The following is a 24,234-nucleotide window of genomic DNA, read 5'->3' on the forward strand; positions in this document are numbered from 1 at the left end:
CGCGTGAAGAAGGCGCATGCTCCCTGAATTGTTCACTGCCCAGTCCGTAAACATATCCCCTCTTACTCTTAGCATTCTGTCAAGAGAAATGGAAAAATATTCAAAACCAAACAAGACCAAACAGAAACTAATATAAGGCTATTTGATCAACTCAGGTAACACATGTAATGCAATTGTCAAAACAGAACAGAAGATTAAAAGTGTCTGAGAATAAAAATGTTAAGCTATCATACCTTCAGATAAGCCTTGTTTAACATGAGGCGAGAAGGAGCAGATGATGCACTTGGACTCCCTGGTGATCCTTCAGTGTTAGAGAGCTGTGTGGCTTCCATCTCGGCCTGAGTTACCAGTTCTTCAGCCCGATAGTCCACAAAAGTCCCATCTGGTCGGGAGTGTGTCTCCCTGACAAGGGCAGTGTAGGATGGTGGTTCACCAGAGGCTTGCGTCTGCAAAAAAAAAGAAATTAGGAAGACAGATTAGAAAAATAATTATTTATAGTACAGACATGGAAGATACCATGTTATACGCTATCCTTGCAAAACACCTAGGCCCTGCATTATGCTTGTGGCACCCTTTACCCACAGGATCAGCCTTGCGGCTTTTAGCAGCCTTCTTGCTTTTCTTTTTAGCTTCATCAGTCGCCCAATACTCCAGAAGCAGTGTCCAGTCGCTATCATTGATGTACTTTGGCTTCTTGTGTTGCCTCTTCTTCTTGTTAATCCTTTCACCAACGGTTGTCATCGTTTCCTTCTTCCACAGACCGTAGACCAAATCATTAAATTGAGGCTCCCAGTAGAAATTTTGCTATAACAAAAAACAAAACAGTAAGAGGTTTAGAAACAGGAAATAATAACAGTAAGAGATTTAAAAAAAAATGAAATTTTTGATTACCACAAACGTTTGCCACCAGGAATCCTTCCTTTCCTCAGGCACCTTATTCCAACTCTTCCAAGGACCCATGTAGTATCCTTGCCAAGTTGCACGGACGAAAGCATGGATACATGGGTCAATACCAAACCTAAGATGATAACAAACATCAGTAACTGAAACAAGACTATGACAAAATCCTACCTAAAATTTCACAAAACAATCCTAACAGAAACAATCCTAACCAATCAAAGACCCAATTCAAATAACAGAAACATTCAAAGATGAGGAAGTGATCTTACCATAAAGCTCCATTCGGCTTATCAGGATGGAGATGTGGCTGTGAGAGCCTAGCAGGTGAGTTGAGCATCGCATTAAGGGTCATCTGCGGGTAGCTGTTGGAACGAGATGAGGAAGCAGCATGGTTTGGAGCGGCTCCAGTAGCACCAGGAGGCATAGGAGGAGACCCAGCATGGTAAACAGCGGGTCCAGTAGCACCCGGAGGCATAGGAGGAGACGCAGCTTGTGTTCCAGGTGCTCTTGTTGAATTCATCTGTAAAAAACCAACAAGAACACATCTTTAGAGTCAAGAAAGAGAGAAAGACAAATCTAAACGAAGAACAGAAAGTAGACAGACAAAACCCCTAATCGATACTCTAAAATAAACAAAACCCTAGATCGAAACAGAGAGTAGACATGTAACAACCAATCAAACAAGACAGAGAGAAATCGAAACCCTAAATCGAAAACATCATATCGAATCGAGAATCGAAGGGTTTCATCTCCGAGAAAGGAGAAGAGAAAGAGAGAGGGTTACCATGAGAGGTGGGAGATGGAATCGGAGACGGTGAATTGAATCGGAGACGGCGAGATTGAACCGGAGACGGCGACACAAGAAACAGAGAGGAGAAGAACCGTTCCGTCGCGAGTCGAGAGAGAGAGTTTGTCTTTTTTTCTCTAAGTGTTGAGAAGAAAGAAGAAAACTGAATTATTAAACCCTTTTCTAAAGCCACGAAAAATCAGTGGCTAAACCGTGGCACTGAACCGCGAAATTAAAAACAATTGGAGCCAAAACCAAATCAATTGGAGCCAATCCAATTGGTTTACCAAAATTTTGGCATAGCCACGATATAGCCACGCAATTACAGTGGCAATATGTAATATCTCGCGGGAAACCAAAAAAAATTCGAGCCAAACCAATTGGTTTTCTCTATTTTCCTTATAGCCACGAAACAGCCACTAATAAACCGTGGCTCTATCTAAAAACGCGTAACCACAAACACCCAACCCCTAAAGCACAATCCCTAAAACCCACACTCTTTTCCATCAAACCTTATAGCAATACAACAACTACAATTCAAACCCTTCATACATTCATATATTTTACATAATATAATTTTTCCAACAATCTCACAACATATTTTACAAACCTTATAACATATTTTACAACCTTACAACATATTTTACAAACCTTATAACATATTTTACAACCTTAAACATATATTTGAGTACTCTGAATCACCGTCTGATTGTACCTCAACATCTGATACATATTCATCGTTTGGAGGATTCACCGGGGCAAGATCATAATCAGAAACATCGTCAACAACATGTGTTTCCACCCGTAACAATGAACTTTCTGCAACTTGGTCACGTCTATCATCCTGCCATGCAGTTAAAGCAATTTCGGACGTTTTTCGGATTCCTCGAGGAATAATTTTTGCGCATGTCCACCAATCATCGGCATAATGTCGACGTACCCGTGGATAAGAAATAAAACATGCTTGATCACAATTACCTGGTCATGATACAATAACATCGAAGTTTAAAATTATGGCTTTTCATCAAACATTAAATCTCAAGCACATATATATTTCACTTACAAGGTAATACAAAAGGATCATATTTTGCATATTGTCTTCGTGGTGAGACATCAACAAGACCAGATGGATGTATTCTCATACCGCTATTTTCCGTGGTGTCAAACCACAAACATTTAAAAATCATGACCTTCAAGCCAACATCACAATGATACTCCACCATCATAATCTCCTGTATGAGGCCATAGTAGTCTGTCTCATTGGTTCCAGGAACACAAACACCATAATGTTGAGTTTTTCTATTTTGATCGTGGTTATGTGTGTGGAAAGTGTATCCCTGGGTGTGATATATTGGCCAAGACCTATAATTGCGCCTATGACCTTGTACAAAATCCAACATCCACATAGGAAATATGTAAAACTGAGTCGCATCGTTAATCTGCAATAGAATAACATTGTTATAAATTACATCACAAAATAAATAAATTGTGGAATTTGATAATATTAAAACAAAAACTCACATAGTCTTTGCACCACTATGCAAAGTTGGTGTCTTTCGCTTTTTGCATTTCAACTGGAGTAATATCAGGAATACTCTGTGTCATATATTCTTCAAACATCCTGTACACATTTAAAATATTAATTATGTAACTAGAAATATGTATTTATATTATATTTTAATAATATTAAGGTACCTTTCATATGGAGCAAATATTTCACAGTTGAGCATCATAAATGTCTGAAGAACGGTGTTATCTTTATCATTTAACCAACCAGTTGAGCATTGACCACTGATTCTCCCTTCGTGGTAAAACAAAGGTGGTACATCCGGATAATTGTATGAGAAACGAATATCATTTGGACCTTCTGGAATGCTCATGATCTCAGGATGACCAAAATAATTTGAGGATGCTCTTGAAATCTCCTCGTTTATCCATTGTGCAACTATCGAACCCGCAATGCGTGCTTTGTTTCTGACCATCTTCTTCAAATGGTACATGTATCTTTCAAATACATACATCCACCTAAAATGGACGGGCCCACCTAAGGCTACCTCATCTGGAAGGTGCACAAGAAGATGTTGCATAACATCGAAGAACGATGGAGGAAAAATCTTTTCCAAGTTACAAAGCTTCACACCGATATTTGCCTTTAAAAGACCAATATCTGATTCTTTCAAAATCCTCGAAGAGATATCTCGGAAAAAGAGGGTAATATCTGTAAACAAAACATTAAAGTTATAACATCAATCATAGTAATTATTAAGATAATATAAAAAATAAATACTTCTAATTGCTGTATGAGCATTTAACAATGTGTTCGTGAGGTTATCGAAGAAGTTTTTCTCAATGTGCATGAAATCAAGGTTATGCCGAAGAAGATGAGTTTCCCAATACGGTAACTCTCAGAAAATACTCTTCTTAACCCAATTGTGAGTAACTCCGTATTCAGATATTTTCTTGGATGGATTATCATGTCCATTCCCTCCACATTCAACGGACTTTGATAAACCTTTTATATTATTTATCCTCTCACGCAATATTTTTTCTCCGGTCAACCATGGTGGAGGAGGATCCACAACTGTTTTTCCCCATGTAAATGCTTGAGTGTTTCTCCTGTAAGGATGATCTTCATCTAAAAACCTTCTGTGGCAATCAAACCAACTATGTTTCCGTCCATTACGTAACCAGAACGCACATGTCTCATCTTGACAATATGGACACGATAACCGACCATGTGTCGTCCAACCTGAAAGCATCCCATACGCTGGAAAATCGCTTATCGTCCACATCAACACTGCTCGCATTATGAATCTTTCTTTCCTTGAAATATCATATGCCTCCACACCATCTTTCCATAAACTCTGTAACTCTTCAATCAGCGGCTGAAGGTAAATATCTAAGCTTTTTCTTGGATGTTTGGGTCCGGGAATTAGCACCGAAAGGTATAAGAATTCTATTTTCATACACATTTCCGGAGGCAAATTGTATGAAGTTACAATAACTGGCCAAAGGGAATGTGCTTCGCCATTCATACCAATCGGATTAAACCCATCCGTTGATAAGCATAGATAAATATTCCGGCTTTCAGCAGCAAATTCAGGATATAACTCACTGAAGTGTTTCCACGCTATGGCATCAGATGGATGATGTATTTCTCCTTCCGGAGTTACATGTTCCTTATGCCACCGCATATTGGAAGCTGTCGCCTCAAGTTGGTATAGACGTTTCAGACGATCTGCTATTGGGAGGTAAAACATTCTCTGTTTCGGTTTGTTTTTACCTTTTTCGTTCTTCGGGTAGTAGCGATCTTCTCCACAAAACCGACAACTGACCAACTTCGCATCGTCTCCCTTCCAAAATAACATACAGTTCTTCACATATACGTCAATTTTCTGTAAGGGTAACCCAAGCGACCGTGTCAGTTTCTTTGTCTCGTAATATGTTGCTGGAGCTTTATTTGGCTGCGGAAGTATGTTTTTAAATACTTCAGATATCTCATCTACACAAGCTTCTGGTAGATTATAATTTGTCTTCACTTTCATTATCCGCGAAGCAAGAGACAACTGAGAAATTCTTTCTGCACATCCTTCGTAGAGAGGTTGAGTCACTGCTTCAAATGCTTCAAAAACACTATCATGATAGGGTTGTGACATGTTTGTCTCTTCTATAGCTTCCGGCATGTAAGCTGGCGCAATGTCTGCGGGTACCTCTGGAATATTCTGGTGGTGATCTTCATAAGCATTCCAAATAGGAGTCTCTAACATTTCTTCTTCACCCGTCGAATGATTCACCCCGGAACTCTCACCAACATCGTTGAATTTCTCTCCATGACTCGTCTAAAAATAATAATTTCCCTTGAAACCGTACAAGAATAGATGTCGTGCGACAACTCTTGCTTCACGTTGCTTCACATTTTTGCATCGAGCACACGGACACAACAAAGTTTCTCTTTCTTTGTAATCTTCTTGATTACACGCAAATTGAATAAATGCATCAACACCTCCAAGAAATATTTCAGAAACCTGATTATTCTCAGGATCAATTCTTTGATCCATCGATTCTCTAGATTGAAAGTAGAAAGACATTTTGTTCTGAAAATTTGAGAGAAGAACAAAAGTTCTAAATGTCACGCTTACGAAGCGTATATATGATACGAGATAGCCACGACCAGGCCATGAAATATTCGTGGCTCCCTTAAAATATCATTGCCAAACGAATATTTCTCTGCCATAACCAGAATAAAGACTCAAAAAGCATGTATAGCCACGAAACAGCCATGAAACAACCGTGGCTATATCCCATTTCGTCAAACGATTGGACGTAACACTTCCTTTTTGATGTCGGCACAAAAAAACAAAATGATGCCACGTTTTATTAGTGGCAAATTCGTGGCTAATTTATACAGCCACGAAAATTTCGTAGCGCTTCCATGGCTTCAAGGTGCCACGCTTTGTTTCGTGACTTGGTCGTGGCTTTTTTAATTTGACCGTGGCTTTTTACGTCTCGTGGCTTTTACGTGGCGGTATCGTGGCTTCTTTTAAATAGCCACGGTTTTTAAGTGGCACTACAGTGGCTATGCGATAGATTTTTACTAGTGAATATAAATTTTGAAATAAAATTCCATTATTTCAGTTAATATATTAATTTTTTATAAACCTTCAAAACAGTAAGCTAAAATAGTTATACCAAAATCAACTTGTCATAATAATTTTGATTTCGAACTAAGGTAAGATTAGTGTTGGATGACAACAATTTTTGTTTAAATTTTTGGTTCTTAAGACTAAAAAAAAAAATCATTATCTTTAGGATCTCATCCAACATGTTTGTAAGAATTTGTTCTGTTAAAACCTAAAACCATGATCAATGCAGGTTTTTAGGATGAGATTTTTAGTGTATTATAAGATACGTCTCTTATATTTTAATTAAGAACGTTTTTTAAATAAAAAATATAAATAACGTCTCTTATCAGAAAAATGTCAAATCATACTTTAAAAATTCTAAATGGATCTATCCCGTTAATCATATTCTAATGAATAATGTGACTTTGATCACCTATATATATATATATATATCCTAATTCAAATTATCCTAATAATTGGAAATAAAAATAAAAAGAAATCAAATCAAAAGATAAAGAGAAGGTAAAAAGAAGTAAGAGGCACTAATCTTTAATATCTATAATTGTCTCCGATCTCCATTAAAGAAAAAGCGATGATGTGTGTTCTCATCTTTTGTGAAAGTAAGTATATTGCTTTTGCTTTTATCAAAAGCAAAAAAAAAAACATTAAAGCTCAATCCAACAGACGAAGACGAAGAATGCATTGGATACTGCAACTTCTTTTTCACTTTTCTTTTAAATTCTACAATTATGTTTTTTCACATTTTAATATATTCAGAAAAAAAAAAACGCAACGCTTGGAATTATGAGTACCCTCTTCACTTATTATGCCACTCACTATAAGCAGCAACTCCAGAACATAGTGAGCCCCAAAAATATTTAAAACAGTAAGAACATCATGATGTCTAATGATGATGATCTCCTTTGATTGATTTCTCTAGGATTTTTGCAATTTCTTGGAAGACCCTTCTTCCCTTTCACTTCTTAGAACTTCTCTGATGTTACAATGGCAGACAGGATCTTCACTTTCTTCCTAGTCTTGTCTTCAATCTCTCTGCTCTTCTCTCCTATCCTCTGTTCTTCTTCTAGTTCATCTCTTAACCTCTCACTTGTTAGACAAGCCAAAGTCCTTTTCTCTATAAAGCAAAGCTTTGATTCCTACGATCCTTCTCTTGATTCATGGACCGTTCCAAATTTCAATTCACTCTGTTCTTGGACTGGTGTTTCTTGTGACAACTTGAATCAGTCCATTACTCGTCTTGACATCTCTAATCTCAACATCTCCGGCACTCTCTCTCCAGAAGTCTCCCGTCTCCCTTCTCTAGTGTTCCTCTCCGTCGCTTCAAATAGTTTCTCCGGCAAGATTCCGAAAGAGATCCACAAGCTCTCAAACCTTGAAGTCTTGAACATCTCAACCAACGCCTTTGAAGGAGAGCTTGCGCCACTCGAGTTCGGTCAAATGACTCAGCTGGTGACTCTTGACGCTTACAACAACAACTTCACCGGATCACTTCCTCTGTCTCTAACTAAACTCACTCAGCTAGAGTACTTAGACCTCGGAGGAAACTACTTTAACGGTGAGATCCCTATAAGCTACGGAGGTTTCTTGCGTCTCAAGTATCTTTCTTTATCTGGAAATGACCTAATTGGGAGGATCCCTAACGAGTTAGGCAACATCACCACTCTTGAAAAGCTATACTTAGGTTACTACAACGACTTCCACGGCGGGATACCTGCGGATTTGGGGAGATTGATCAATCTTGTTCACTTGGATTTAGCTAACTGCAGCTTGAAAGGATCAATTCCTGCAGAGTTAGGGTTCCTCAAGAACTTGGAGATTCTGTTTCTTCAGACCAATGAGCTTACAGGTTCTGTTCCTAGAGAGCTGGGGAACATGACAAGCCTCAAGACTCTCGACCTCTCCAACAACTTTCTTGAAGGGGAGATTCCTCTAGAGCTATCTGGACTTCAAAAGCTTCAGTTGTTTAACCTCTTCTTCAACAGATTACACGGCGAGATCCCTGAGTTCGTAGCTCACCTTCCTGTTCTTCAAATTCTCAAGCTTTGGCACAACAACTTCACCGGGAAGATTCCTGCAAAGCTTGGATCGAACGGGAAGTTGGTAGATATCGATTTGTCTAGTAATAAACTCACAGGTTTGATCCCTGAAACACTCTGTTTCGGAAGAAAGCTTCAGATTCTCATTCTCTTCAACAACTTCTTGTTTGGGCCTCTCCCTGAAGATCTTGGCCAGTGCGAGCCGCTCTGGAGGTTCCGTCTAGGTCAGAACTTCCTGACAGGTACAATGCCAAAGGGTTTGATTTACTTGCCTAATGTATCGCTTCTTGAGCTCCAAAACAACTTCTTGACCGGAGAAATCGCGGAGGAAGAGGCGGGAAACACCGGTTTATCGAGCCTCACTCAGATCAATCTGTCCAACAATAGGTTAACCGGACCGATCCCTGGTTCAATCAGGAACCTCAGAAGCCTTCAGATTCTTCTTCTTGGGGGGAACCGGTTCACGGGGCAGATCCCTGGTGAGATTGGAAGTTTGAAGAGTCTTCTCACAATTGACATGAGCAGAAATAACTTGTCAGGCAAGTTACCTCCAGAGTTTGGTGAGTGTCAGTCATTGACCTACTTGGATTTAAGTCATAACGAGATCTCAGGTCAGATTCCGGTTCAGATATCGCGAATTCGGATTTTAAACTATCTGAATGTTTCTTGGAATTCGTTAAACCAAAGTCTCCCTGTAGAACTCGGATCCATGAAGAGCTTGACATCAGTAGATTTCTCACACAACAACTTCTCCGGTTCAGTGCCAACTTTAGGGCAATTCGTTTACTTCAACAACACGTCATTCCTCGGAAACCCTTTTCTCTGTGGATACTCTTCAAACCCTTGCAACGGTTCCCAAAACCAATCTGAATCTCAGATTCTTAACCAGAGAAATGCAAATTCCAATGGCGAAATCTCCGCGAAGTTCAAGCTGTTATTCGGGTTAGGCCTACTAGGGTTCTTCTTATTGTTCTTCGTTTTAGCTGTGCTCAAGAATCGGAGAATGAGAAGGAGTAACTCGAATCTATGGAAGCTAATAGGGTTTCAGAAGCTCGGATTCAGAAGCGAACACATTGTAGAATGCGTCAAAGAGAACAACGTGATCGGTAAAGGCGGTGCAGGGGTTGTCTACAAAGGCTTAATGCCAAACGGAGAAGAAGTTGCGGTCAAGAAGCTCTTAACCATAAGAAAAGGATCATCTCACGACAACGGTTTATCAGCAGAGATTCAGACATTAGGTAGAATCAGACACAGAAACATTGTGAGGTTGCTCGCCTTTTGTTCAAACAAAGACGTTAATCTCCTTGTTTACGAGTATATGCCTAATGGTAGTCTCGGAGAAGCGTTGCACGGGAAAGCTGGAGTGTTTTTGAAATGGGAAACGCGGTTGCAGATAGCGTTGGAAGCGGCTAAGGGTTTGTGTTATCTTCACCATGATTGTTCGCCGCTTATAATCCACAGGGATGTGAAATCAAACAACATATTGTTGGGTCCTGACTTTGAAGCTCATGTAGCTGATTTTGGGCTGGCTAAGTTTATGATGCAAGATGATGGAGCTTCTGAGTGTATGTCATCAGTCGCAGGCTCGTATGGATACATCGCTCCAGGTACATAACTGATTCCCAACACTTGTTTCTTGCATTACACGTAATAATACTTACGGTTAGGCATTCAGGTTTCCGTTCGGTTTATTTAATGTCTTGGCTTATCTAGTTTGGGATAATACATGCCAGAATCTATTTAAGTTTGGGATGGTTAGTCTTTTGTTTTTTGAACAAGTCAATTTTGTTTTTTAAAATGCTCATTCCTACCTAAAACTCATGTACGGTCCATTTTAACCTATTTTTATCCAATTGCGTAAATGCAGAATACGCATACACACTGAGAATAGACGAGAAGAGTGATGTGTACAGCTTTGGTGTAGTGCTATTGGAGCTAATAACAGGTCGAAAACCAGTAGATAAGTTTGGAGAAGAAGGAATTGACATTGTGCAATGGTCAAAGATTCAGACAAATTGTAACAAACAAGGTGTGGTAAAGATCATAGACCAGAGATTGAGCAATGTGCCATTGGGAGAAGCCATGGAGCTGTTCTTCGTGGCAATGCTATGTGTTCAAGAACATAGTGTTGAGAGACCGACCATGAGAGAAGTTGTCCAGATGATTTCTCAAGCTAAACAACCGCATACTTTCTAAATCCAGTATGAGTGTGTTAAATATTTTTTTGTTATGGTGTATGTATAACGTGGTTATAGTGTTTTTTTTAGAAATGTAATGAAGGTTTGGTGGTTATATGAGTTTATATAAATGTTGAGAAGGAGGGGAAGGGTTTAGGATTATATCCGTGATACCATATATCCATCCATCCAGAACTTTAAAGAAGTTAACACAATTGCGAAAGATGTGAGAGATTATATAATCCTACATCATCGACAAAAAAAAACAATATTATCCTACATCGAATACGAAAGCTTATCAAGATAATTGTGGGTGTTAATATGCATAATTAATAAGTTTGATTACATGTTTTTATATCTATTTCGAATACGCAGTCTAATATTCATTTTAGAAAAAGTTAACACAAGAAATTGTAGCATAAAAATTCGTAATCTCACATCTCAAACAACGTCATCCCCTATATATTATTTGAGAAGCATTGCAATATTTTTTTGTAGCCACGTGTCATCACTAGAATGATTCTTAGAATCCTTAGAAAAATAGGTTGGTCCATCTAAATATATAATAAATTTTTTATTAAACCACAATAAATACATTATTAGTGTGCTTTATTATTTCCTTAAATAAGATTACAGAATTGTCTAATATGACTAAAGTATATATGACAATTAATGATTTTGAATAATAAAGATTTGATCAAAATAAATGTGTATTATAATTATATTTGTTTAATTTAAGCTATTAAAATAAATTAAACAATCATAGTAACCATATAATAAAAATTAAAAAAATATTTATATATTATATTTTGAATTTTTAAAAACGAGTATAAATTACTAAAACTATTAAAAGTTTCACATTCAAATTTTGTGATCTATGATTTAAAACTTTTGTTATGACATGATACAAATAATTAAAAAATAATATAAGTTAAAAGTATCATTTAATAAGTATCAAAAATAAAATATATATAAATATATGTATCATTTTAAATTAAACTATATGCTATATAAAAATACATATATATCTTAATTTTGAAATTTACTTTGAACATTTTTTTGATAAAAAAATTGAAACAATATTGACAACTTAATTTTTTAAAATATTATAAATTACTTAAACCATTAACCCCACATTGAAAAATTTGTTATCACTAATTTAGACTTTTTTGCTATAACAGATACAAATGATAAAAAAATATGAGCAAAAAGCATCATCTAATAAATATTAATATTAAAATATATCATATATATGTTACTGTCATTTAAATTTAATTATATATCATATCAAACGGAAAAAATATTTTTTCGATTTATAAAAGTTATTTATATGTTCACACCGATTTAATTATATAAGTAGTAGATAATGACTTTTTAATTATTCAATATATATTTATATTTTATAATATGTTATAAACATATAATATATAAAATAATTTATATATATATAATGTTCATCCCGCACAAGGCGCGGGTCTTAACCTAGTGTAGTATTATTTTTGCGCTTTTTTAAAACGGTGTAGAAAGAGAACTATTTTTAAAAAATGAACATGGTATATATCTCTCTCTATGAGATGTTTCATCAGTACATGCATACATACCCAAAATTTCTATCATTCGAACAAAAGTGTAAAAAGTGTATACTCGTTTAAAAGGTTTCTTCTTCTTTACAAAAATAAAAGTGTGATTTTTGCAAAAAAAATAAAATAAATAAATAAAAGTGTGATATTCATATTAATCATTAAATTTGGAAATGTATCTGAAATGGAATTTGAATATCTTACAGTTCCAACATTTGAATTATTTATTTTGAAAAGACCAAAAATTTCCAAATCCAGAAATTAGGTGGACTGATGCTAATGTTTTATTCAAATTTATCAGTCTATTTTGAACAAGTCCTTTTTTTTTTTTTTGAACGACTATTTTGAACAAGTCCAATAATTTGCTTTGGTTGTGGACTGGACTGGTGGAGTATCAAATTATTACGGTTCTTAACTATTTGGTTCGGTTACACAACACCCGGTTCAGATTTCCGGTTTGGATCCATCATATAGACTAGATTTAAACCGACTAAAGCAACTCCCGTAGAAAAAGTTAGAAACCAAAGTTTGAAGCATCTTCTTCCTCTCCGCCTAGAAACTTTTGGAGCTCACCAACGGTCAATCGATTTTTATAAGGAATGAAGCATTCTAAGGATCCGTTTGAAGCAGCGATTGAGGAGGAGCAAGAGGAATCGCCGCAAGAATCTCCCGTTAGCTACGGCGGAGTAGGAGGAGGCGGAAATGATGACGGTCTAGTTGAAATCGACCAGACTCCGGAAGAGAGTGAGAGAGATGTAAGTGTTCGCCGTCAAAACAAGAAGTCTAAAACCTCATCCGTTATTGCTGAAGCGAAGAGCAAAGATGAAGATGAAGAGAGAATATGGAAGCTGAGCTAACTAAATACCCAACTACTGCTGATCCTGCAAAGATGGCTACAATGCAGTGAGTGTTTCTTGATTTTTTTTTTAAATCAGCTTAACCCAAAATCTGAGGGTGATGATTGGTTGATTGTTTGTGGAGATTCTCTACAGGGTCATTTTGTCGCAGTTTACTGAAGATCAGATGAGCAGATATGAATCTTTCAGGAGATCTGCACTTCAAAAAGGAAACATGAAGAAGGTAAGGACACTCGAAATGATGTTTCTGTTGCGTTAAAACATGAACCGCTTAGCTTTGTGTGTTTCTTGGATGCAGTTATTACAGGGAGTCAGAAGATCAGTATGCCAATAACAATAGTTACGTGTGGTATCGCAAAGATGTTTGTTGGTGAACTTGTGGAAACAGGTAAAGACTGGTGTAAAGTTTCGAACTTTTAACATAGAATATATGCAAGAAAGCTCAGTCTTTTGATGGAACAATTGTGTTTGAAGCTCGAGTTGTTATGGGGGAAAGGAACGTCTCCGGACCTATCAGACCATGCCATATCAGAGTCTTTTCGGAGACTAAAGCTCGAAGGGAAAGTGCCTAAAAGATCAGTTCCACGCCTCTTCCGCTAGACAGAACAGAGAACTTGGTTTAGTCCCCAAGATCGTTTTGGCTTTTATGTCCTGCTAATCTGGTTTACTATTTGGTTTCTGGTTTTCAGTTTCATATCATCTGGAATCAATACAAAATAATTCTCATTAGGTGAAAAAATAAGGTTTTAGTCGATTATATGTGGAATTAACTTTTTCATATTTTTATTGAAAATAATATATTTAAGGATATTAACTAAATTTTAGTTAATTATAAATAATTATGGAATAAATAATATTAATCTACAACTTCATTTTAATGTATATGTTAATATATTATTATAATGTATTTAAATAAGATAAATAATTAAGATAAAATAAATGTTTTGATTAAATTTAATTGGTATTTTTATCATAATAACATTTAATTATTTCATAGTTATTAATTTTTAATAGATTAAATAACGTATTAAAAAAATTTATGTTTAAATAATTTATATTCCGCCATTCTGTAAAGTTTATCTAATTGTTTAGAAAACTATTTTGCAATTTTTTTTCAGCGGATTTCAAAATTTTCCGTAACTTAATTAATTTTTTTTCCAGTTGTAGTTGGTTCAAGTTGAAAAATACTGGTTAATTTGGTTTACTAGAAAGTTGTGATTCGATTTTGGTTTAAACTTTTCTCTTTTTTGTCACGTTTTTTTAAGCCCATACCGTTTTTCCGTTTAGACGAATCTTACAAGATGAATTTCAGTTTATATGTTTCGTCGACGTTATTGTAAAACGTGACAATCAGAAATGGGTCTATTGTCAAATTGGTACGGATACGTATTTTTACCACACATTGGCTGACTGTCTAGTGGGCCTTATGATGGCCCTAATATTGTAACGTAAGGTATAGACTATTAGCGCACAGAGATGAAAGTATGGGGTGTGAATTGGAAGTGTACAGAAACTTGAAGGACTCGATGGAAAGATAAAAAAAGAATAAAAGAAGTGTTTGACACAATAACGCACCCACTACTATCTTTCTTTCTCTCCTTCTTCCTCCTCCCTCACTGATAACGCAGAGCCTCCGTTTCTTCTATCTCTCTTCCTCCCACAATTTATCTTCGTCTTCGTCTTCTTTTCATTCTATTTCTTAAATATTCCTTTTGATTCTTTTGAACGAGAAAGTTGAAGAAGAACGAGGAGGCGGTGTTTCTAGCTTGTCCTTGGTTAAATGGAAGGACATTAGGTGTGGAGAAAATTGAACGAATCCTGGATTTGTGAAAAAAAATAATCACAGATCGGAAATCGAGAAAAACTATCATTACAAAAAAAAAATTCGAATCGGGTTCTCACTTGGGGTATAATGATGAGGTTTCTCTTCTTCTTCTTCTTCATCATCCTCTCTGTTTTTTTTTTTTGGCTTTGTGCGTTTTGGAGTTTTCCACTGTTTTGGATTTCTTTTTGGTTTTGAATTTCTTAAATGGTTTTTATGGATCTGAGTTTGATTTGAAAAGCTTGATATTCAAACGTGTTTATGGCTCTAATGTCAAACCTAATCTTATTCTCCTAGTTTCCTTTTCATTTTGCTACCATTTCTTTTTGATCCAACAACAAAACTGTTATGAAATTTTCTGGGAAAAGATTTTCAACCAAAACTCTCCGAGCTTCATAGAGTCTGATTTGGATTAGCCACCATTAAAAAATTATACAGAAGATATATTTGAAGAAAGTTCACCTAAAACAACTTGCGTAGAACACAGACGCATTTCGAAATATCACCAATAAAATCTACCTTTTGGTTTAGTGATTTTGATCTGATATTGTTTTTGTTTTTTAATTAGGTATCAGAGAGTAAGCCCAGATTGTGTTCCCCTTACAAATGGAGCCAACAAGCCCTACTTGAGACCATCACCATCTAACGAAGACACAACGACCTCGATCGCCGCCGGAAGAGGATTTAACGGTGGATCATGCACCATCAGCTCGTCACTAGACGGAGTCCCCAAAGGATTCCGGTTCAGATCCACCCAACAACATGATCCTACTCCCAGCCCCGGCGGAGGAGGAGATGTGCTGTTGCAGTGGGGACAACGGAAGCGATCGAGAATCTCCAGAGCCGAGATCCGATCCTCCACCACCACACCTGCCGATGATTCTTCGTCTTCTTCTGGACAAGGTAAGACTCAATCGAACAAGCTCTCAAGAAGATCCCTAAATCCGTCTATGCCACCACCTGCTCCGGTTTTCTCTGCTCGGAGCTCAAACAATAGAAACGGTATCGTCGGCGGCAAGGAAATTTTCCTTTCCAGGTTTAGCCCAAATCTTCACACTCCCATGCATTTTCCTATTTTTATTTTTATTTTTTACTTTAAATGTAAAAATAGCTTTGATTTGTCTTTTTTTTTTTTTAAGATTTGTTACTTAAAAATTCTTTTGATTTTGTTACTGTAAATGTTATTTTCTCTAATCGTGACTTGCCCATATGTTTCTTTTTGTTCGTCCATGTTTATGTCATAAATACTGTTTCTTGTTTTTCATTTTTCGATTTATGATTTTTTTAATTTATTTATTTAGTTTAGGTTTTTTTTTTGAGATCCAGACGCTTGGTTCATGGTTCTTCTGCTAACCCATTCGCTAAAGTTAGTGATCCAGAACTCTTTTTAGGAATTTACATTAATACCCTCCAAAAGAAGCCGAGTGTTATGTTATGTCTCGTCTTTCCCCAAGTCTCTGTTTCTAGGTTTTTCGCTTGTTTAGCTTTTGGTTTGAAATATATAAAGATTTTTCAATCTAAATCTTTGATTGTTGTTTCAAGAAAATATTTTGCTTTCCTTTCTTTGACCCAATCTTCAAACACGTCTCGCGATATTAATCGATTTTAAGTTTCTTCGTATTTTCATTTTGGTCCCTAGAAGATACAAATCTTTAGTTTTTTTCTGCGTTTTGATTCTGATTCTTAAATATGTAAAGGGTGGAACTCGTTTTCCTTTTCTAATTTTCTTCAAAATAATAATATTAAGAAAACTTTCTTCATTTCATATAACTCTTTCCAAGGTGGAACTTTATTTTTAAAGAAACAAAATCACCTGTGGATTTAAGCTATTCATCATCATAATCATGTCCAGGAATCTAGAAGACCGATCAGCCAACGGATCACCATCAAGAAACATCAACAGCCGTATGGTGTCCAGATCAGCCGGCTCAAAGCGATCCCCACCGTCTCCTGACCAAATCGAGAAGAGATCTAGCGTCAGAGATCACCATCAGAACCATAGACAAAACGGGTTGGATCATAATCATGATCAACAACATCAAAGAGTGAGCAGATCAGAATCAGCGGCTCAGGCTCATCCAGAGCTGGAGACAAACAAAAACAATGGAGAGAAAGAGAAAGCAACGCAAGTGGAAACAAGAGAGTGGCCAAGGATCTACATTGCCTTGTCTAGGAAAGAGAAGGAAGAAGATTTCTTGGTTATGAAAGGCACAAAGCTTTCTCACCGACCCAGGAAACGAGCTAAGAACATTGATAAATCCCTCCAGGTACATATTAATTAATTAAAAATGAAATAAATACTTCAATTTTGTTTAGCATTAAAAAATCATAAAAGTTTGTTGTTAATTTGGGTGTTTGTGGACAGTATTGTTTCCCAGGGATGTGGTTATCTGATTTGACCAAGAATCGTTATGAAGTTAGGGAGAAGAAAACTGTGAAGAAGGTAATCAACTTTACTAATACTAACTCCTTTTAGTTCCTTAGTTTTGTGATAATGACAAAATAGATTTAAATAAGTAAAGGTTACTAGAATAGAAGAACACAAGATGGAATGGGTTTAGTTTAGGTCTTTTATATTTTACATAATAATAATTTATGAGTGGCATAGAAGGTGGTGAATTATAGACCTTATTTATTAATTTTAAAATAATTTATATTATTTAATGAAATGAAGAAAATAGACAAGACATGGGACCTACTACTATTCCACCTAATGGAGAGAATAATGAACTGTTTTTTTTCTTTTATCATTTTCTCAAGGAAAAGAGTCAATAATACAATTATAAAAGTTGTTTGCAAAGTAACACTTGAAACCACTTATAATAAAAATAAAATCAAGTGGGGTTTTTCTCTGTTTTTTGTCAAAATTATTTGATTTTTTGTTTGCATATGTGATCAACTGAAAACACTAGGCTCAGGCAAATTTTGAAGCAAATGTAATGATTCAAGTGTGCTTATGGGGAATGAAAACTATTTTATTTGATTAATTATATGCAGCAGCCGAAACGGAGAGGATTGAAAGGGTTGGAGAATTTGGACACCGACTCCGAGTAAATTCTTTTTTTTTTTTTTTTGTGGTTTTCGATTGAGAATATAAAAGAATTGAGGACCTACGTACGTTTGGCTTGCTTGTCATGCTCGTGCCAACAGGAACCCAGTGGAGAGAGAGCTATCGAGAAGTAACACCCTAATTTTTTTTTTTGGTTTCTGTTAGTAGTTAAAAGAAGGTGAGAATGCATCCACATAAACATAATTCAGCCTTTTAAAATTATTAGACAAAAATCAATGAAATGAAAAAATGGATTGTCTCTGTTTTGAAACTTATTTTGTTTTTTCTTTCTTGGATAAATCAATTTTATAGATTCCTATATGCGTGAATAATTAATCCAAAAAGAACAGTGTCAAGTTAAAGAAAAGTATTTCTGATCACGTCAAAGGTTATTTATGAATGATTCGAATCTCATTGACTTTACGTTGTTGTCAAGCATCAAGCTGTTCGATTCTGATTCAAACTTGCTTCATGTACATGCTTCAGTAGCCTCTTTGAAGCTTTACTCTCAGTTTAAATGAGTTGCTTAGTTATAGGCTTCCTCTGATTGTTGACCAAAAAAAAAAAAAGGCTTCCTCTGATTAAGCGGCAGTGAAGGAATACAAATGGAAGATCTCACCGTTTCGTTGCAGCTATATTTCCGGGAGATCATGTAGCTCAAACTATGACGTTTGTGTTTGTCGGTGATCTGATCGCCATGTCACGTTTGGTTTATTTAACTTGTTTCAGTTTTACCGTTTCATTTAACTGGCCGTTTATGGCTGTAAAAGAACACGGCTTGTGCTTGCGGGATACTGAAATGGCACGATATTTGCTTGAGGAAAACTTTAACGGCACATTTGTTCTTGTGGGAAACAAAAACGACAAGATTTGTGCTTATAAGAAAATGCAACGACACAATTTGTGGCTGTGGGAAATCCAAACGGCACGCGATGTGCCTCTGAGACACTGAAACGGATAGGATTAACTATGAGCCCTTCATTATTCTGAAGAGATAACACTATACAAGTCTCACTCTATCTTCTTCCTCTTCAACAATCCACCAAAAATTCAAACCCTAGCTTCTCGATTCCATGGCGATATCATCTCCCGCCGCTTGTTCCTCTAGGCTCATCACTTCCTACTCCACCCCTTCCCTCCCTCTCTCCCCCGCCGCCATTTCCACCTCCACCAAACTCAAAGCCCTAAACCTCTCCTCCTCCTTCCTCCCTCCACACTCATTCACCACCCCATCCTCCACCCTTCCCCAATCCACCCGCCGCTCCTTCACCGTACGCGCGGCACGTGGCAAATTCGAGAGAAAAAAACCTCACGTGAACATCGGAACAATCGGACACGTGGACCACGGCAAAACCACCCTAACCGCCGCCCTCACCATGGCCCTCGCCTCCATGGGAAACAGCGTCGCCAAAAAGTACGACGAGATCGACGCCGCGCCCGAGGAGAGAGCCCGCGGAATCACGATCAACACCGCCACCGTCGAGTACGAGACCGAGAACCGCCACTACGCCCACGTGGACTGCCCCGGCCACGCCGATTACGTCAAGAACATGATCACCGGAGCCGCGCAGATGGACGGAGCCATCCTCGTCGTCTCCGGCGCCGACGGACCTATGCCGCAGACCAAAGAGCACATCCTCCTCGCTAAGCAGGTCGGCGTCCCGGACATGGTCGTCTTCCTCAACAAAGAGGATCAGGTCGACGACGCGGAGCTGCTTGAGCTTGTGGAGCTTGAGGTCCGTGAGCTTCTCTCCTCTTACGAGTTCAACGGCGACGATATCCCGATTATCTCCGGATCCGCGTTGTTAGCTGTGGAGACGCTTACGGAGAATCCTAACGTGAAGCGTGGTGATAACAAGTGGGTGGATAAGATCTACGAGCTCATGGACGCCGTTGATAGCTACATCCCTATCCCTCAGAGACAGACTGAGTTGCCTTTCTTGTTAGCTGTTGAAGATGTGTTTTCCATCACCGGACGTGGGACTGTAGCCACCGGGAGGGTTGAGAGAGGTACGGTGAAGGTTGGAGAGACTGTTGATTTAGTTGGTTTGAGAGAGACTAGGAACTATACTGTTACTGGTGTTGAGATGTTTCAGAAGATTCTTGACGAGGCCTTAGCTGGTGACAATGTGGGGTTGTTGCTTAGGGGTATTCAAAAGGCTGATATTCAGAGGGGGATGGTGTTGGCTAAGCCTGGGAGTATTACTCCGCATACTAAGTTTGAGGCGATTGTGTATGTGTTGAAGAAGGAAGAAGGTGGGAGGCATTCTCCGTTTTTCGCGGGGTATAGGCCTCAGTTTTACATGAGGACGACTGATGTCACGGGGAAAGTGACCAAGATTATGAATGATAAAGATGAAGAGTCGAAGATGGTTATGCCTGGGGATAGGGTGAAGATTGTTGTGGAGCTTATTGTGCCTGTGGCTTGTGAGCAGGGGATGAGGTTTGCTATTAGAGAAGGAGGGAAGACTGTTGGTGCTGGTGTTATTCAGTCTATCATCGAATGATTGTTGTAGCATATCTCTATCTACTTGTTTTTGTTTTTGTTTCACAGAACTCTGTTGAGTTTTTACATTCAAATCAATGTCATATAATTCTTGATGGTTGGATCGTTGTGTTCTGACTTTGAGCTACCTTGGTTTGAAACAATTGTTCAGACACTGGAAAGATAACATTATCATCTCTAAACTGCCCGTGAATTACAAACGTGAATATAATGGCAAATAACTTGAAAGAGATGATCGAGAAGAGGAAGGAGGGAGCTCATGGATTGCGACCACCACCTCTGCCACTGTAAGATGGGCCTGTGTCGATCTGACCATCTGTTTGATAACTTCTTATTCTCCTCCCTAACAAGACATTGTTATTAGCTTGAGTGGAAGACAACTTCTATATAAGTAATGCATCTTATCATCTATATGCTTATAATAAGGGAACACTAACCAGCTCTTGGGAGTGATTCTTGTTTAGAAGCAAGAACAAGACTGTTGCCAAGAAGAAGAAGCAGGAAGAACACAAAACCCAAAAGTGAAAAGTGAAAAAACCTTTCTCATTTTACTCAAATATCTTATTTGACCTCTTAGTTTTTCTATTTTTGTATATGTATATATAAAGGCTGATTAGAGGTGGGTTTAGGCTAAGTAGATTTTTAATGAAATTTTAAGAAAGATTCGTATTACAAAAAGTGGTGGGATGATAAAGTATCATACACCACGAATCTCATGTGTCATCACCCTCCAACTTGATCTTTCAAAGATGACTTGTTTATAAATTCTTTCTGTCTTCATTTGATCTCTATCTCTCTCTCTCTCTCTCTATCGGTTCGAGGATTTGATCCAGACCCGTGAAGATAGAAAGAGCCAAAAAGACACCTTTAACGTCAACGGCACAAGTTGTCTGGATGAGATTTTTTTTGTGATGATATGTAATACAAAATATGTTTATCTAAACTTGAGATCTTGCTGCATCAGTAGATATTATACATATTTCTTATAATAGGATTCTTTTGATGCATGATAGCAAAATAGGAAGTTTCATGTCTCTCAGATACGTCGAAGTGAAGCCAATCTCCTCTCTAAATCATCCACTTCAGTTGATCCTGAGCTGCAAGGAGAGTTAAAGAATGTATGAATTTGCTATCCCAAAGAATCTTTATAGATCAAAGTAACTAATTTGAATTGTACATACTCATTGTTCTCGCTCTTGTTATTGACTGTGTTGGGAGCAGCGGTCTTTGTTGCAATCCGACCCTTTGGAGCTGAAGACAACTGTTTACAAAGAATCAAGAAACATGATATGAATTTTTAAACCACCATGAAAGTTTAGCCCCCAACCAACTGTTTAAGAAAAACCAACCTGAGATGCAACACCAACACCAATCTCATCGAGCACCTGTGTAAGAACAAGGCAATATAAAGGGAATGAGCACAATAGAGGAAGCGTGGAGAAAACTAACGAGAGGTGTGTGAGTAGTGATTCTTGTGATTGAAACCTGGTTAGTGAGATCTTCAGTTTCTTCTTCAGCTTCGTCTTTGTCAAGTGTTTCATCAATTGCCTCTGACATCATCTCTATCTGCAATCACACAAAACACAAGACATGACACAGCTAATCTTTGAGGGACTTAAAATATCATCATCTTAATAAAGCAATAGAGAGATTGTTTACCGTCATGTCCAGTTGTGCAGACTGCTTCTGAAATTCCTTGATCACCTTAGCTTGTTTCGTTGGTGCCATTTGCTGAAAGTGTCGTCAAACAACACAGCAGAAAATAAGTTGAAAAGGAGTGAGAGAACCCATCAAAGTAGTAAAGTTGGATAACTACCTTGTTCATTGCAACCATGGCTGTGGTTGCACCTTTCATTCCTGATGAGATTGAGGTGCTTGCATACAATGCCTATGTATCAAAACCAGGAAAGAATCATCCAGTAAGTTCATAATGGTATTGAAGCATGTGGAGATGAATGGGTGGAGAGATCTAAGTGACCTAACCAACCTGTGTATGCGTGGTCACACCACGAATTTGAGCTCGGCTTCCCTGCAGATTGGTGATCTGTTGCCTTAATCTAACAAGTTGTCGAGCTAAGATCTTTGTGGCAGCCTATGAAAAAATGTTTTCAAACATAAAAAATGATTAGTCATGTACAAGAGAAGAGTCTTGAGTAAGTTTATATAGTAAACAGTAGAAAAGAAACTGTGAATATAGCAACTGAATCCTCTGCAAGTTTTAACAAAGTAAGCACCCAAAAGTTATGATTCCTGCTATAAAGACAATACCTCATTCCCAGTCTTAGCTGTTTTCTTGATTTCTGCCACAAGCCTCTTCTCCTAATGACCATATTCGGTGGAACACTCAAGAGTTACTAATCTAACAGCATCGCAGAGAATAAAATCAAAGACGAAAGCAAAAAAAAAGAAGAAGTCCTTTTACCTCCAGTTGAAGAGATGTAATCTCACGTTCAATACCTGCAATTACATTGGTTAAATGAAATGACGAATCTATGTTAAGAAAGAGTGAATAAAACTATGAAGTAATCCAAAAGAAACAAACTCAGCTAGCATCATATAATGCAAACTACTCTAGTCAAAGTAAGGGAAGAAGCAAGAACATGTCTGTCTATAAAGACAAATATCACCTCAGAGGCTCTCCACAACAACAAGGTCTATAAAAATGTAAAACCACAGCTCTAAGACTTCCCTTTGCTACACTATGTTTTGAAGTGGCAAGGTATAATCTACTCACAAAGGAAACTTTTTGAACAGAGAAGGAAGACAATATAATACCTCGTGTAGCCACAGCCATTTCTCTCTTGCTGGTGCGGAGAGCCTCTGCATAAGGAAAATGATTTTCAAAAAGCAAGTATTGAATCAAGTTAAATTATTAATTTAGCAACAACACACATTCACACTACATCGTCAGATTTAAGCAGAATCGGGTAGATTCAAAGGTGGCATTTTTGCAGGATTGTTCTAAAACCCAGAAAGATATCTCACTCCATACCGTCAGGTGTGACGATTCAATGTGACATTTTAGCAGAAACAATTACGAAGCCGAAAATAGTGGGCGGTGAATGGAAAGATGAAAGCTTTTACCTTTGGGAGTGGTCTTTTTCTTGAAAATGTTCATGGTGGTTGATTGTCTTCTCTGAATCAAATCAGTGATTCTTGTGCTTATGGGGACAAAACCCTAGTTACGGTCCAGAGGGAAGTGAAGTTGATCTACGGGAAGAGAGAGAGAGACAAGAGTGGGGAAAAGGTGTGACCTTTATTTTCTCCTCTCTTTCTTTTCTTAGTATAAATTTTTCTTTGGTCATCAACGCAACGGCTCTACGGAACTTGCCCGTTACACTAGAAATTAGAAAATACACATTTTTTTCTTTTGATAAAAATGATTCCAAGTTATGATAAAAGTCATATAACTTTTTTTTAACGAGCTAGTTGTATTTTTTTTTTTTTTTTAAATTAAACTCGGATCTATTAAATACACAGACCTAATCTCCAAGTGAATGTACAGTCCACAGATAGACCTTCTCTCTTGAGCATTCAAATGAATCGAAAACAATAGCTCATATCAGCGGGATTCGAACCAAGGTTCGCTGTATTGAGTTTATTCACTTTAAGTGTCATTAGACTACCACCACTAGTTTAGTAGTTAGCGGAATCAAATCGTTACGTTCAGATTATAATGAAAAAACGGGTATTTAAATACCAAACTTTCACAAATTCTCCCAAATAAATACAAACTTTTCATTATTCCAAATAAATCGTAAATTTAATTTGACTCAGCCATATTAAATATATTTTTGGTCAACTTAATTTGCCATCTAATCACCGTTCAATATTTTTAGTTATTGATCATCTTCAAAATAGAACAAAATAGACATAT

The 24,234-nt window shown here is 37.3% G+C and overlaps 4 protein-coding genes across 7 annotated transcripts; 3 read left to right on the forward strand and 1 right to left on the reverse strand.

The window, feature by feature from the left end:
- Window positions 1-7,112: 7,112 nt before the first annotated feature.
- On the forward strand, window positions 7,113-10,705 carry LOC111215042 (leucine-rich repeat receptor-like serine/threonine-protein kinase BAM3). Its single transcript, XM_022718105.2, has 2 exons — window positions 7,113-9,973; window positions 10,234-10,705. The coding sequence occupies exons 1-2, from the start codon at window positions 7,315-7,317 to the stop codon at window positions 10,560-10,562; spliced, it is 2,988 nt and encodes a 995-aa protein (XP_022573826.1). The 5' UTR covers window positions 7,113-7,314; the 3' UTR covers window positions 10,563-10,705.
- Window positions 10,706-14,540: 3,835 nt separating this feature from the next.
- On the forward strand, window positions 14,541-18,170 carry LOC111215040. 4 transcript variants are annotated; one of them, XM_022718100.2, is made up of 6 exons: window positions 14,551-14,900; window positions 15,371-15,838; window positions 16,655-17,069; window positions 17,168-17,245; window positions 17,800-17,852; window positions 17,953-18,170. In XM_022718100.2, the coding sequence occupies exons 1-6, from the start codon at window positions 14,893-14,895 to the stop codon at window positions 18,014-18,016; spliced, it is 1,086 nt and encodes a 361-aa protein (XP_022573821.1). In that variant the 5' UTR covers window positions 14,551-14,892; the 3' UTR covers window positions 18,017-18,170. The 4 variants fall into 4 exon arrangements, with proteins under 4 accessions (XP_022573823.1, XP_022573821.1, XP_022573822.1 ...); XM_022718101.2 differs by having other exon boundaries at window positions 17,803-17,852; XM_022718102.2 differs by having other exon boundaries at window positions 14,541-14,900; window positions 17,800-18,170.
- Window positions 18,171-18,694: 524 nt separating this feature from the next.
- Window positions 18,695-20,452, forward strand: LOC111215039 (elongation factor Tu, chloroplastic-like). The gene has a single exon (XM_022718099.2). The coding sequence runs from the start codon at window positions 18,925-18,927 to the stop codon at window positions 20,356-20,358; it is 1,434 nt and encodes a 477-aa protein (XP_022573820.1). The 5' UTR covers window positions 18,695-18,924; the 3' UTR covers window positions 20,359-20,452.
- A 754-nt stretch (window positions 20,453-21,206) lies between these two features.
- LOC111215041 (vacuolar protein sorting-associated protein 2 homolog 2) lies at window positions 21,207-23,689 on the reverse strand. The gene is made up of 11 exons (XM_022718104.2): window positions 23,442-23,689; window positions 23,133-23,177; window positions 22,780-22,814; window positions 22,626-22,676; window positions 22,345-22,449; window positions 22,174-22,245; window positions 22,017-22,088; window positions 21,843-21,923; window positions 21,707-21,742; window positions 21,539-21,618; window positions 21,207-21,454 (listed from the first exon to the last, which is right to left on the reverse strand). The coding sequence occupies exons 1-11, from the start codon at window positions 23,473-23,475 to the stop codon at window positions 21,394-21,396; spliced, it is 672 nt and encodes a 223-aa protein (XP_022573825.1). The 5' UTR covers window positions 23,476-23,689; the 3' UTR covers window positions 21,207-21,393.
- Between the last annotated feature and the right edge of the window lie 545 nt (window positions 23,690-24,234).

Source organism: Brassica napus, chromosome A8 (assembly GCF_020379485.1).
Source record: "Brassica napus cultivar Da-Ae chromosome A8, Da-Ae, whole genome shotgun sequence".
In the NCBI taxonomy this organism is placed as follows: Eukaryota; Viridiplantae; Streptophyta; class Magnoliopsida; order Brassicales; family Brassicaceae; genus Brassica; species Brassica napus.